At 49.5% G+C, this 12663-nt stretch overlaps 4 protein-coding genes across 4 annotated transcripts; 1 reads left to right on the top strand and 3 right to left on the bottom strand.

Annotated features, from left to right (window-relative positions):
• Positions 1-627: 627 nt before the first annotated feature.
• Positions 628-7639, top strand: HD556DRAFT_1426110 (uncharacterized protein). Its single transcript, XM_041304626.1, has 8 exons — positions 628-728; positions 789-1675; positions 1728-2834; positions 2899-5675; positions 5729-6038; positions 6087-6677; positions 6727-7267; positions 7321-7639. The coding sequence occupies exons 2-8, from the start codon at positions 1078-1080 to the stop codon at positions 7400-7402; spliced, it is 6006 nt and encodes a 2001-aa protein (XP_041152227.1). The 5' UTR covers positions 628-728; positions 789-1077; the 3' UTR covers positions 7403-7639.
• HD556DRAFT_1426124 (uncharacterized protein) lies at positions 7633-8508 on the bottom strand. Its single transcript, XM_041304627.1, has 2 exons — positions 7947-8508; positions 7633-7878 (listed from the first exon to the last, which is right to left on the bottom strand). Exons 1-2 carry the CDS (start codon positions 8192-8194, stop codon positions 7722-7724), a joined length of 405 nt encoding a protein of 134 aa, XP_041152228.1. The 5' UTR covers positions 8195-8508; the 3' UTR covers positions 7633-7721.
• A 2776-nt stretch (positions 8509-11284) lies between these two features.
• Positions 11285-11877, bottom strand: HD556DRAFT_199939 (uncharacterized protein). Its single transcript, XM_041309887.1, has one exon. The coding sequence runs from the start codon at positions 11655-11657 to the stop codon at positions 11352-11354; it is 306 nt and encodes a 101-aa protein (XP_041152229.1). The 5' UTR covers positions 11658-11877; the 3' UTR covers positions 11285-11351.
• On the bottom strand, positions 11752-12605 carry HD556DRAFT_199881 (uncharacterized protein). Its single transcript, XM_041309886.1, has 3 exons — positions 12411-12605; positions 11875-12357; positions 11752-11808 (listed from the first exon to the last, which is right to left on the bottom strand). Exons 1-2 carry the CDS (start codon positions 12472-12474, stop codon positions 11912-11914), a joined length of 510 nt encoding a protein of 169 aa, XP_041152230.1. The 5' UTR covers positions 12475-12605; the 3' UTR covers positions 11752-11808; positions 11875-11911.
• Positions 12606-12663: the final 58 nt, after the last annotated feature.

The raw sequence follows: 12663 nt of genomic DNA on the forward strand, positions 1-12663 counted from the left end.
TACGGAGTTGGAACGTTCGGTTGAACTCGGTCAAAGCGCAATAGGAAGTTCCAGAACGGCGTTGTGGTGCCGCAGTGCCTCTTTGATGATTCTCGCTGCAACTCTAGTGTATAAGTTTCTAATCCGATCAAGTGTGATACGCACTTGAAAAATGAAGTGCTTGTGCATGTCCCGAGTGGACCTGGTTACGACGTTGGTGCCATCATGGGACACGATTGGAATCGGATGAGGTGAAGATCAACCACGGAACATGATCTTGTGAGTACGTCGAGGTTGTCATTTATGGTTTCTGCATTTATGCCGCACATATATTTCTCCTTGATCTTTCGGCGTCACAGTATCCTTCATAGCCGGGAAGGAAGACAACGGGCAAAAGACGTGGGGCCATCAAGCATTCTCAACTGTCATTTGGTATTTGAATTGGGATTCAATATCAGTTGGAAGTAGAAGTCAGGTAATATAACTTGATGTGCACTGCAAGACGTTGAGGAAGTATGCGTCGTCGGCCCTCGTCGTACGTGATGACATGGATAGCGGGAACTGGTCGACAGCAGTGGCTCGGATGCGATCACGTGAGTTATTTATTTGTTCGCGTCTTATTTACGCGTTGTTTTTATACACCTACACAACCAAATAAGTTCGACTTTCAGGAAGGCGGTGAAGGTAGAAGGGGCTCTTGTCTCTCTTGTGCGCGAGCTTGTCACCGTAAGTCATCTTTCGTCACTTGGGTATGTGTCTATTCTTTAGACAAGGAACCTTTTGCTTAACTGACTGCTAATGTCTGCTAGAGATTCTACTAATTCAAGGCATCGACGAGTTCAATTGTTCTCAGACGACCGTCAGGACCGCAAGACCACGACGATCTCATCAAACAAACAATCAAGTTAAATCAACATAGATCTCATAACGACACTGACCACGATTCACGACGACTCATAACGCCTTCTCATTTTCTACTTTGCTTGCTTCATCATTTCGAATTTCGACGACTTGTTTTAATACGATTACGACTGCATATAACGTTTTTCAGGACCGTTTTTCTATATCATCAATTTTACTTGCACACAAGACGACGACATGCCTTTGCAACTTCTCTCACGACCAACTGACACCATTCGCACCCGCTCACCATCACCCTTCGAAACACCTGCAACCAAGCCTGCTATCCCCACCATCCGCCTTATCGCTGCAACGCCCTCATCAGCCGATTCCTCCATTGCTCCATGGTCTGAACCCCAGCCCCCACTTGCTCTCGCGCCCAAAGCCTCGTCCTCAGATGCAACGCCTCGTAAGCGTCTCGTACCCAAGAAATCAAAGCTTGGTCTTCTTTCGTCGCGAGAGACTGATTTATCGGACGTGGTGCGCCGAGTTGGTGCCCGCGACTCGAATAAGAATGGTAGCGCAGGCATCGAAATATATGTTGACCCGATGCTTGATCCCGAGATTGGGGAGATCGTCGTAGTCAAGAAGAAGAAGAGCCGCATGGCTTTGGATGGCATGCGCTGGGGTCCCGCTCTTGGCGAGGTGACCAACATTCCACATGTGAAGGAAAAAGAAAAGAAGGAGAAGAAGAAAGACAAGGAGAATACATCGAAGGTAAAGGTGGATGAAAAGTCCGGATGGTGGACCATCGGCAAGGGGAAGAAGGATTCGAAGGAGAAAGACAGACCGAGATGTAAGCTCATGATTCACGCTCCTGCGCGTGATTAACATATTTCATCTGATAGCGCCCGCACCGCCCTCAACAAGTGAACCAACCGAGTCCCGAGCACGGTTCAATTCTCTCGACTCGGGGATTTTGCTTCACAGCCCAGTGTTCTCTGAGCACTCCAAGTCACCTGCAGAGAACCAGCACTTGCGTGTACCGACGCCGCCATCTGCGACGTTCGCATCTGGTGCTACACTTGCTCCACCAAGTACTGCCCCCCTCGGCTCAGGCAAAGATAGCGTCGCTCTCCGAGCCATGCGCTCTGTGCGCTCTCTCGCACGTATTGGCTCTTGGGCACAACTCAAGAACATCCCCGCGCCCGATGATACTCCTAAACCTACTCCTCCCGTCATTAGCGAGCCTAAGAAAAAGAAGAAAAAAAAGGATAAGAGCCAAAACAAGGAGAAAGAAAAGGCGAAAGAGAAGGACAAGGCTGCAACCGTTCGCTACTCCGGTAGCAGCTTCGAAGCAGGCGCGCTCAGCGCTAGCCCTGAAAAGAACGCCAATAGAGCAACTCTTGGCAAGAAGAAGTCCATCCTTGGGCTCGGCCTCCCCTCCACAATGCGTCTCCCCTCTATGCGCAGTGGGTCTACGGCATCGTCGATTGTAGCTGCTCAAGCACAGAGCTCGAATAAACCGTGGGTGGATTCAGCTGCCACGTTAGGGTGTGGTGTTCTGGCCAGGGCAAGGACGGGATCCACCATGACAGCGAGCAGCGCTGGCAGCGTGAGGCCTGTTTCTGTATCTTCGGGAGGGTCTTCTGGGGGTTGCTCGGTGAGGTGGGATGAGGTTGGGTTAGAAACCGTGAAGGAGGTTAGGAGGAAGGAACGCGCATTGAAGGAGAAGGATAGTATCAAGGAAAAGAAGACCAAAGGAACCCGCAAGAGCTCGGATAGCAGGAAGAGGACGCCACTCTCGGCAGTTTTCCCCGGGGAATTGTCTGACCACGAAGGTGAGGGAATGAAAGAGGAAGAGGAACCTACTGTGCCGCTCGTAACCATCGAAGAAGCAACTGTCGATGGACACAGCGACCTCGAGACACCAGTCAAGCGAGCACGTCTAAGGCCGCTAAGCGAGCAGCCTTTGGGGCGTAGCAGGCCCAAGGCTATGTACGAGGACGAAAACGGTACGTCAGGTCATGCGTACAGCCAGTCGATTATTCGCGTTGTACTGATTCGTTTATGACACAGATTGCGCAGTAATGTCCCTCCTGGACGCAGCAACAAATGATCTCGCGCAGCTCATCAACCGCCTTGATCTGCAAGCGACGCCGGATATATCACCTCTGAGTGGTCGTTCGCCATCTTTGTTGGCATCTTCCCAAGCTGGCAGCCCCACAAAACGCATGACTCTAGAAAGCCCTGTCAAACGCCTCCGCGCAAGCGCCGCGAGCGTCACGTCACTCCGCCCATATGCCAAGACAATATCCACCGCTGTAGTTCCGTCCATCGGGCAGCATATCGCACCGTGGGCAACGCTCAATGCTGGGATATCACCTGCGAAATCCCCGCAGAGGGACTCACATGCGCCAGCATCGACCTTCAGGTTCACGCACAAGCGTACAATGAGCCCTGCGCCTGCGGCAGAACCAGAGCCCGTCTTCAAAGCACTCCGCCCCGCGAAAAGCAGGGTGCCTGTCTCAGGACGCACTGTCTTTGCAGCACCTATGAGCTTACCATTCACGGGCAACGCGGATCGTTCACCATCATCACGTACGTTTGGCTCTGCACATTCAAAGGCCAGCTCTCGTGCGTCGCTGGGTACAAGCCCTGTGTTCAAGAAGGCAAGGGGACACGAGAGGAAACCATCGTCCCTTGTGCCTATAGAGCATGCGCATTTGCAATTGCGCTGCGACACCACCGATGATATTCAGAATCCGCTTGATAGCCCGGGCTTACTGATTCTCCCTGATGCACGCCGAAACCTTGGTCTCGCAGGGACGTTGGGCGGTTCCGTGGGAGCACAAGAGCTGGACGCGAGCGATCCTGACTCTGACATTCCTGACGAATTGCAGATCATTTTGTCCAACTCGGATCACGAAGCAGATGACACGTTGTCGTTCAATCCTAATCTGACGGTCGCGCATCCACCACTGCCCTCGCCCGGGCTACCGCCCGAGATGCCACTCCCTTTGCCCAAAGGCTCCGTTACTGAAGTTCCTGTGTTCCGCGCCAAAGTCATCGACGAGGACGACCACCATGCTGATGTTGAAGAAGCTGGAATGTCATCTGAGGACGATACCAAGAAATCCTTTGACTTCACGGGCGAGCTGCAGAAACTGAACGAGTGCGGTGGATCTAACAGGCTTAGTTTCGTCGAGCAGTTGGAGAACGCGTTTCGCACACCTGCCAAGATTGATTTGCGGTATGATTTTGACCTTCCACTTGATGCGCCTCCTGTGCCCAAGATCCCGTCATTGCAGGCGGAACTGGAACGCGCGGGGGATAGCACATTCAGTATGGACTATGTGTCGCAGGAGTTCTTACCTCAGGGCTTCCCGATGGATGTGGACACTGAACCGTCGCTGCTTCCTGGAACGGATAGTTTTGCCACGACAAATGACTGGGAGAGGGAGGAGGAGGAGGATTTCCTTTGCGCAGAGCGGCCTCAACTCTTGAGGAACGCTAGGTCCACGAAGTCCATGAAATCACGACCATCAGATGGACAGCTCAATAGGAACTTCAAGTTTGGCGGCAAGCCATCGCCTGCACCCTCGGGTGAAAAGAATGAGGAGCCACTCACACTATCGGATATCATCCCTCCTTTGGCTGTTGCCAAGTCCCTCTCCGCAACTTCGTTAGCTGCTGATGACTCGGCTGTTCTCCAGTCCATATTTGCAAAGGCTGTTGAAATTCCCTCACCTCCATCTCGCGTTCGCCTCGATTCAGACACTAGCTCGAAGCGCATCGGATGTTCAGCTGCTCGCACTTCAAATGTTCCAGGTCACTACAGACACTCTTCAGAACTGAGCTTTGCAGGCTTTGATTCATTCGCAGAAGTGAGAAGGGGATTCGAGTTCCATGACAATCGTCCGAATTTCTACCCTCCGCCGGGAGCCACTTCGCGTAGCGAGCACAACAAACGCGAGTCTATGTTCAGCATTGCGTCCGTCTCGTCATATGGACAGGTTATCAATCACGGGTCTACAGATCCTTTCGACTATGGGGCATTGCCACTCCCAAGCCTTCGGGAGCGTCCTTCCTCGGACGAGTTCTCTTTCACTATGTCTTCTCTTGATGATACATTCTCCTTCATCCACAAACAACCTCGCAGGAGACGCGTTGACAGCGATGCCTCCAGCTTCTACTTCCGTACCTCAATGCACTCGCAGCTGCACCCATATAATCGTATTGCTGCTCATCGTCGCCACTCGTCTGCAGTTTCCGTCTCTTCCTTAGGTCCACCGATCAGCTTATACAACCGCAACAGCTATGGACACAACCGCAGCAGTTATGGATACCGCCGCCGCAATGACTCGAGCGCTAGCACGAGCAGCGTTTCGCAACCATACGTTCATGGCGGGCGTGCCTCGTGGGCTAGGCATCGCCCCGACTTTTCTGTGGATTCCATGCTCAGCGACTTCTCGGAGATTCACCTGGGGAGGCCAGGACTGGGAGACAAGATGCTTGACTCTGCTTTGGATCGTGGAATGCCACTGACCGCTATTTCTGCATCGCCGCCTGAAAGCCCTGCCGGGAGCATCGGAAGCGAGCAGTTCCGGAGTGGTCAATACGTAAATCGCATGTCCTATGATTCGATCATGGACATGGACCATGAACATCAACCAGTGCCCAACATGGAAGACTCGCTCTTTGAGAAAACTTGCCACAGGACATCCGTTTCTTCGTCCGACTCTGCGTTCTTTGCTGTAGACTCCTCGCATGCACCGCCTCAATTCAAACGGTTATCAAGCTACAGCATTGCCAGTGTTCATAGTCCGCAGAAGGAAGATGACACCATGATCAGCGTAAGTTATTGGAATCATGCTTGTGAATTGGTTATTTACGTTTTCTCTTGCAGATGCTTGGTGGTGGCCATGTTCGACGCCGCTCCGTAGGATCCATGATCGAAGCCTCACCTTGTCGCCAAGTTGAAAAAAGGAAACACATGGCATCTGAAGCTCCCCAGCCAAATTTCCTTCGTAAGGCTGATGACTATGAATCTCCAAAGAGTCGAGTTCTTGAGACCAAGCCGTCGATTGCTTCGACTGCATATTCGGTGAAGTTTGGTGACGAGCGCATGATTAGAGCAAAGCACGGTCTTTTGGAGAGGCAGAGTTTGGAGAACACGGTGTTGATCGCAGAAGGAGAGGAAGAACTATCAACATCTTGTGAGTTGGTCGTTTGCAATGGATGTCTTTGTCTTACTGGGGTTTTAGTCCGCATCCCTGTCTTTACCCGTCCTTCTTGTGCAGGTCGTTCTCGCTCCAGCACTTGTACGTCTATGAGTTCTGGTGCTGAGACCCCTCCACTTTCAATGGATGGGTACTCCACATTCTCGGAAGGCTCGCAGTCCAGCATTGACCTCTCACATGTCAACTACATGCTTTCTGACGTTACTCACCCTCTGTCGAACGCTACCTTGGACCGAGTCCGACCACGCGCTCGTGGCCACGGTCACCAACGACGTATCTCTCAGGCTCGTGCATCACGCACGTCTATTTACGAGACCATCGAGGAGGAACTCACAACATCGCTTGCTCCCACTTCATCCCTTCAGTCGGTTCCAAGTTCTTCGACAAAGAACATCCAACTTTCTGATTCAACGACAAAGACAATTGGTCGTGCTCCCGTGTTTATTCCTGATCCCGCTGAGACTGCGTCTATGGATTCGGTGTCGTTGTGGGATGACGAGAGAGGAATCATGGCGCTACGCAAGTACTATGCGCTTCGCGATGAAGCTGAAGATACGGTGACAGAGAGCCAGCGACTCTGGCTTGACACACCATTTTCCGTCTTCGCAGTTCAATGTGAGTACTTATTACCTGTTTACTGTACTGTAATGAACGTCGTTATCAGCATTTGATCCTCCTAGTCATCCTTCCGGCATGCAAGCGCTCTTGGAACATTCAATGCAGAACTACGGGCCTTTACCTTCAGAGTTGCGCCCTCGACGCATGCGTTCTCGCGTCAACTCTCGACCTTCACCCTACCCCAGGACTTTCAAGACCTCTTTCACATCTTCTCCAGCCACCGAGCAAGTGAGGGCGGCCATTGTTGCAGCCGTCGCAGAAAACGCTCCCAATGACAATATGCGCCCCCAAGGTCATCCGAAGGCGCTGCAACAGATTTCCGTCAACCCTAACATTATGTCACCCGCGATCGAAAACACCAAGGCAGGTGAACTCATGAAGGACGCAGCAATGTCACCTGGTAAACTCGAGCGCGTGTTCGGCCTCCCACCTCGTCCCCGCGTGGGCTCGGTCGCGCGAAGAGCTGCCTTGGGTTGGGTGAAGAGGAGCACTGGCCGCAATGGTTCAGAGAATAAGGAGAATGCTAGCATCGGTAACATCTCTCTGGCAGCTGTACCTGGTAATATGTCGCAAGGCTTGGGCATGACGTAAGTGTGATATCGTATCTATGTATATACATTCCGCTGACCCGTTTCTATAGGCCATCGGAAACATTAAGACTCAACCGACCTCGTCCTAGGGGAAGGCCCACTCCCGCTTCGGTGAGGCCCATCCGTATTTGATAGGGCTGGAAAACCTGTCGTCGTTATCCTACGTTAACTCCACTATGCTATGACTGACCTATGCCATATCCTTTCTTGCTTTTCTCATACAATCAAGCTCATGGAAAACAATGACTTGCAACCGTTATTCGTATATTTTGTCTGTCACAATTGCCGGTTCCTGGTGATTGTGTCCTGTGCAGTACGTAGCGAACAGTGAATGATGTAAATTTCTCGAAATTATTATTATTGCTCATACGAGTCTCGCGAGGCCGATCTCAAGTCGACATCCACAACTGGTTTTCAGAGTACCTAAACTAAACTTCAGTATTCTCATCATTCATGTGACCTCAGGATATGTGTAATGTGCCTGAACTCTGCTTCTGGAACCCGCTCCCTCCTTCGGCAACATCAACCCTCCAACGGCTGGGATGCCTAAAGAACAAGAAACAAGTTTATGAACACCGACCGGTCGACGTTTACACCAGTTTGCAAAAGTAATGTATTGCACCATCAAGCATGGTACCCAAGCAAAACCATAAACACGACTCACTGTGTCGCCCAGGCCACCGGCTCAATTTTCAAACCGGCTATGATGTGCAGACTGAAGTTCCATTCAACTAGTAAGGTGCGCAGGTGAGTTATGTTGCACAGCAACCTGCTAGTACTCACGCCATTAGCCACACAAACCAATATAAAGCAGCATTCGTCATCTGACCCGGGGGTGCAAGGTTGACCCTGGGTCACACATGCACTGACAGACATAGATGATGTCAAAGCGACGAGGAGGAGGAGGAGGAAGGAGAAATGCATTTTCTGTGCGAGGTGATATAGAATCTTCTGAGGGGGGAATGATGTGTTTGAGGATAGGGGAACACTGTAGGGCAATGACCAGCTTTTATACCCTGCATATACTTATGAGCACGATTCTGATCGATTTGGCAGAATTGTTATTGCTATCAGATGACAGAAATTTAGGCAGAACCTGCAAGAATGTGTTCGCTTGATTACGACTATTGTATCACAACCCAATCTTTCACCCATCGCTTCATCATTTGAACCTGCAGTGGCCCTGCGCAACGACCCAGTGGAGAAGTTGCTGCTCATTCTCGCGAATCTCATCGATATTTCCGATGCTGATGAAGAACAACTGTTTCATTCTGTGACTCAACAGCCTCCAACTCGAACGCTCGCTTGAACCTCCTGGTTTTTCACTCCGATCTCTCTCCATGATTTTAAACCTCAGTTCGCCATGACCCTGCAACTGCTGCGCAGGGACAACGGAAATGATACTCATTCTTGTGTAGTAGTACGTGGTCATCCGCCACCACAGCTTTCTTCAAAGTTTCGCTCTCTATCTGATATTCACGACGATATCGATCGATTTCATCTGTGGCATACCCAGACGACCCAGTACTCCCTCGCCTCTCGGAGACCAGGAACAGTACTTGTTGACGAAGCTACTATAACGGTACCAACGTTCTTCAAAGTTCCTCTTCCTCTTCCACCGTGTCCGTGTCCCTTGCACCTCATCCAACATTCGCTCGATGAAGAGGATCACTCCCGAGTTCCCCACGCTACTCTTTGATTGAAAGTACCGTGCAGGCAGTAATATGAATCCTCTTTATCTTTGTCGCCCCCTTTTTTCACTTCCATCACAACGCGCTTTCCCGTACGACCTTGGGCTTCACGGTGCGTTCCATCTTCTTATGGCCTCCCAATATTGATCACCAACAGCAATGACTCGGATCGCTAGTCTCGACAGCCTTATGAACTCAGGCTTAGTGAGCGATGAGCAAGACCAGGCAGGGTCAATCATTTTTAGATAAATTCAGACGTCTACATTACTCGAGCAGCGGAAAATTTGTCCAAAAACTGTACTGATCGACTATGCCACTGCGAATTAGGTATTGCACCATCAAGCACGATACCAAAGCGAAAGCAGAAGTATGACACACCGATGCGATATGCCGCTCGGGCTTCCGGCTCAATTTTATCCTGGTATACAGAACTTGCTCGAAGGTTCATTACCCTGAGGCAAAGGTGTGTCATGTGGTTGAATCCCGGTTGCACAGCAACCTGCTCATACTCACCTCACAATAATAGAGCACGCAGCAATCTTGATCTGTTTTGCAAGGTTGATACTCAACACTGCATGCACTGACAAACATAGATGGTATCAAAGCAACAACAACAGCAAGGAGGGAGAGACGCATTTTGTGTGTGAGGTGATATGGAATCTTCTGAAAGAAATCCCGAATGATATCTCTGAGATGGGGAGACACTGTAGGACAATAACGAGCTTTTATATCATCATGAGCATGATTTTCGATTTGGCAGATTTGGGTTAGTTCTCTCTAAATCTCTTCGTAACGCTCTACTCTTTGCAATTCGGAAAATCTATTTGCTGCTAGACAATTGTATTCTGTGACCTGGCGTCCGCTACAGATAGTAATACAGCGCATGGAGCTTTCATTGTTCAGACAGCTCACTCATAACCAAACACCCGGTTGAAGTTGTTCTTGGTGATCAGATATGACCACGAGTACAAAATTATAAATAGGCGTACACATCCTGGTTTTTCACTCCGATCTCTCTCCATGATTTAAACCTTCGATTCGCCATGACCCTGCAACTGCTGTGCAGGGACAACGGGAATGATACTCATTCTTGTGTAGTAGTACGTGGTCAAAATCCCTAGTAGCCTACTTGTCGTAGTTACATCTGCCAGCACAGCTTCCTTTAAAGCTTTAGTTTCTATCTGACATTCAGAACGATATCGATCGAGTTAATCTGTGGCATACCCAGACGACCCTGTACTCCCTCGCCTCCCGGAGACCAGGAACAGTACTTGTTGACGAAGCTACTAGCTATAAAGGTACCGACGTTCTTCAAAGTTCCTCTTTCACTGTGTCCGTGTCCCTCATCCAAATGATTTGCTCGATGAATAGAATCAGAGGCTCCTGAGGTCCCCACGCTACTCTTTGATTGAAAGTACCGCGCAGGCAGTAATATGAATCCTCTTTATATTTATCTTTGTCGCCTCCTTTTTCACTCTCATCACAATGCGCTTTCCCGTATGACCTTGGACCTCACGGTGCGTTCCATCTTCTTACGGCCTCCCAATATTGATCATCAATGGCAATGACTCGGATCGCTACTTTCGATAGCCTCTTGAACTTAGGCTTAGTGCGCGACGAGCAAGACTAGGCAGGGTCAATCATTTTTAGATAAGTTCAGACGTCTACATTGCTCGAGTAGCAGAATATTTGTCCAAAAACTGTACTGATCGACTATGCCACTGCGAATTAGGTATTGCACCATCACCAAAGCGAAAACAGAGATATGACCCACCGACGCGATATGCCGCTCGGGCTTCCGGCTCAACTTTCACTCTGCCAGTCACCCTGCTATACAGAGATTGGTCGAAGACTGAGGCAAAGGTGTGTCATGTAGTCGAATCCTGGTTGCACAGCAACCTGCTCATACTCACCTCACAATAAAGGAGCGAGCAGCAATCATGAGTTGTTACGCAAGCTTCATACTCATTACTGCATGCACTGACAAACATAGATGCTGTCAAAGCGACAATAGCAGCAAGGAGGTAGAGACGCATTTTGTGTGTGAGATGATACTATGGAATCTTTTGAAAGAGATCTTGAATTATATATCTGAGGATGGGAGAACACTGCAGGATGACAACCAGTTTTTATATACTCATGGGCACGATTTTCGATTTGGCAGAATTGTGTCAGTTCTCTCTAAATCTCTTCGTAACGCTCCACTCTTTGCAATCCGGAAATTCCATTTGCCGCCAGACAATTGTATTCTGTGACCTGGCATTCGCTACAGATACAGCGCATGCAGCCTTCATTACTCCTGCGTAACACCAGACAGCTCACCAGTACTCATAGCCAAACACCCGGTTCTTGTTCTTGATGATATGCAATCGGTAACCACGAGTATACAATTATACGAGCTCACTTATGTATTGAATGTAGGCACTTCCTTTCGGTCCTGAGCGTGACAAAATCTTATGCGCCATATCTGTGAAGAATAATCCACTTACTCCGATCATTATACTAACTCGTTGGCCAGCCTTGATGTCACGGCCCACTTTTAGTATAGAGTACTTATAGTCATACCGCACGCTGTCCCTACTTTGAGTTTTAGCTTCAAATTGAAGGCATATCGACTGCATTTGCATTTGCAAATAAACACTACCCGATGGGAGTAGAACCTCGAAGGACTCTTCTGGGTTGCTTGTCGACTCCATCCGTAATACTCTGGCGGCCCCAAGGCTGACACCGAGAATCCAAGTTCCACTGGCTTCTATATATCCACATGCCCGAGAATCTCCCCTACGGATGATAGGTGTAGAAGATGTGTTTGTATGTTCGAGGTTGGATATGGCCCTTGCAAACGAGCTAGAATGAACGGAAGACCCGGATTCTGATTGGACCGACGGGACGCAATGCCGTCCTACAGCTCACCTCGATATAATAGTATACACGATACGTGCACAAAGGTCTAAATGAGGCAATTTTCATTCAGTAAATTGGAGCTCCTACCTCTGACCCTCGACAAAGCCGTATACAATTGACCGTGAGCAAACAGATCCTTTTGCAGGTCATGGACGGTCCGCGCTAACGTCAAACCTTGACAACCATTGAATGTAGTTGCATATGCAGGTCTGAGTGGAAATTGTCTGGGATTTACTGTCCATGACGAACGGTTTGGATGGAACGAAAAGGTGATGCGCGAGATGCAGTAGCTCTCAAACGTATAAGTTGGATTTCGATGAATTGACGATGCAGTGCAATCACGCGCACGCGCCCGTTTCTCACCAATCCCTTTTCCACCGAGAGATTTCGAACTCCAGGATGAGTTACATCGCGAGATAGTCGGGAGTGTTTCTGGTGCATTGAACTGAGTGTGCTTGGCTTCTTTGAGGCTGCCTGAACTGAAATAAGAGTCTGTGTTGCTTCGTGAATAGAGTCCATGGTCAATGTCTCTTTGCAGTACTTACAAAAATCGCCCGGTAACTTGTCTAAGATTCTGTCATTGGATTCATCGAGATTCGACGTAGACATTGAGAGGGGCAAAATGCATGCTGTAGACAGGTCTCGGCGTCCTCAAAAAGTTCTTCTTATCAATCTGATACCTGCTTCCGTTCTGAAGACCAACGGCACTATGAAATGAAACAGAAGTCGCCATGGTAGTGAACAAATGTCAAAGAACAATAAAGAAGAGACAGATCTACAAACGCGCATACGCAGCAC

Source organism: Suillus plorans (assembly GCF_016647745.1).
Source record: "Suillus plorans strain S12 chromosome Unknown HD556scaffold_130, whole genome shotgun sequence".
Classification (NCBI taxonomy): Eukaryota; Fungi; Basidiomycota; class Agaricomycetes; order Boletales; family Suillaceae; genus Suillus; species Suillus plorans.

Bases quoted from the DNA above. Each gene is read 5' to 3' on its own strand.
- HD556DRAFT_1426124 (XM_041304627.1), bottom strand. From the start codon at position 8,194: ATGCATTTCTCCTTCCTCCTCCTCCTCCTCGTCGCTTTGACATCATCT. The intron at 7,879-7,946 runs CTGGGCGACACA...GCAATACATTAC, and splicing joins TTGAAAATTGAGCCGGTGGC to TTTTGCAAACTGGTGTAAAC.
- HD556DRAFT_1426110 (XM_041304626.1), top strand. From the start codon at position 1,078: ATGCCTTTGCAACTTCTCTCACGACCAACTGACACCATTCGCACCCGC. The intron at 6,039-6,086 runs GTGAGTTGGTCG...CTGGGGTTTTAG, and splicing joins GGAAGAACTATCAACATCTT to TCCGCATCCCTGTCTTTACC. The intron at 7,268-7,320 runs GTAAGTGTGATA...CCGTTTCTATAG, and splicing joins TCGCAAGGCTTGGGCATGAC to GCCATCGGAAACATTAAGAC.
- HD556DRAFT_199881 (XM_041309886.1), bottom strand. From the start codon at position 12,474: ATGTCTACGTCGAATCTCGATGAATCCAATGACAGAATCTTAGACAAG. The intron at 12,358-12,410 runs GTAAGTACTGCA...GAAGCAACACAG, and splicing joins CAAGTTACCGGGCGATTTTT to ACTCTTATTTCAGTTCAGGC.
- HD556DRAFT_199939 (XM_041309887.1), bottom strand. From the start codon at position 11,657: ATGGAGTCGACAAGCAACCCAGAAGAGTCCTTCGAGGTTCTACTCCCA.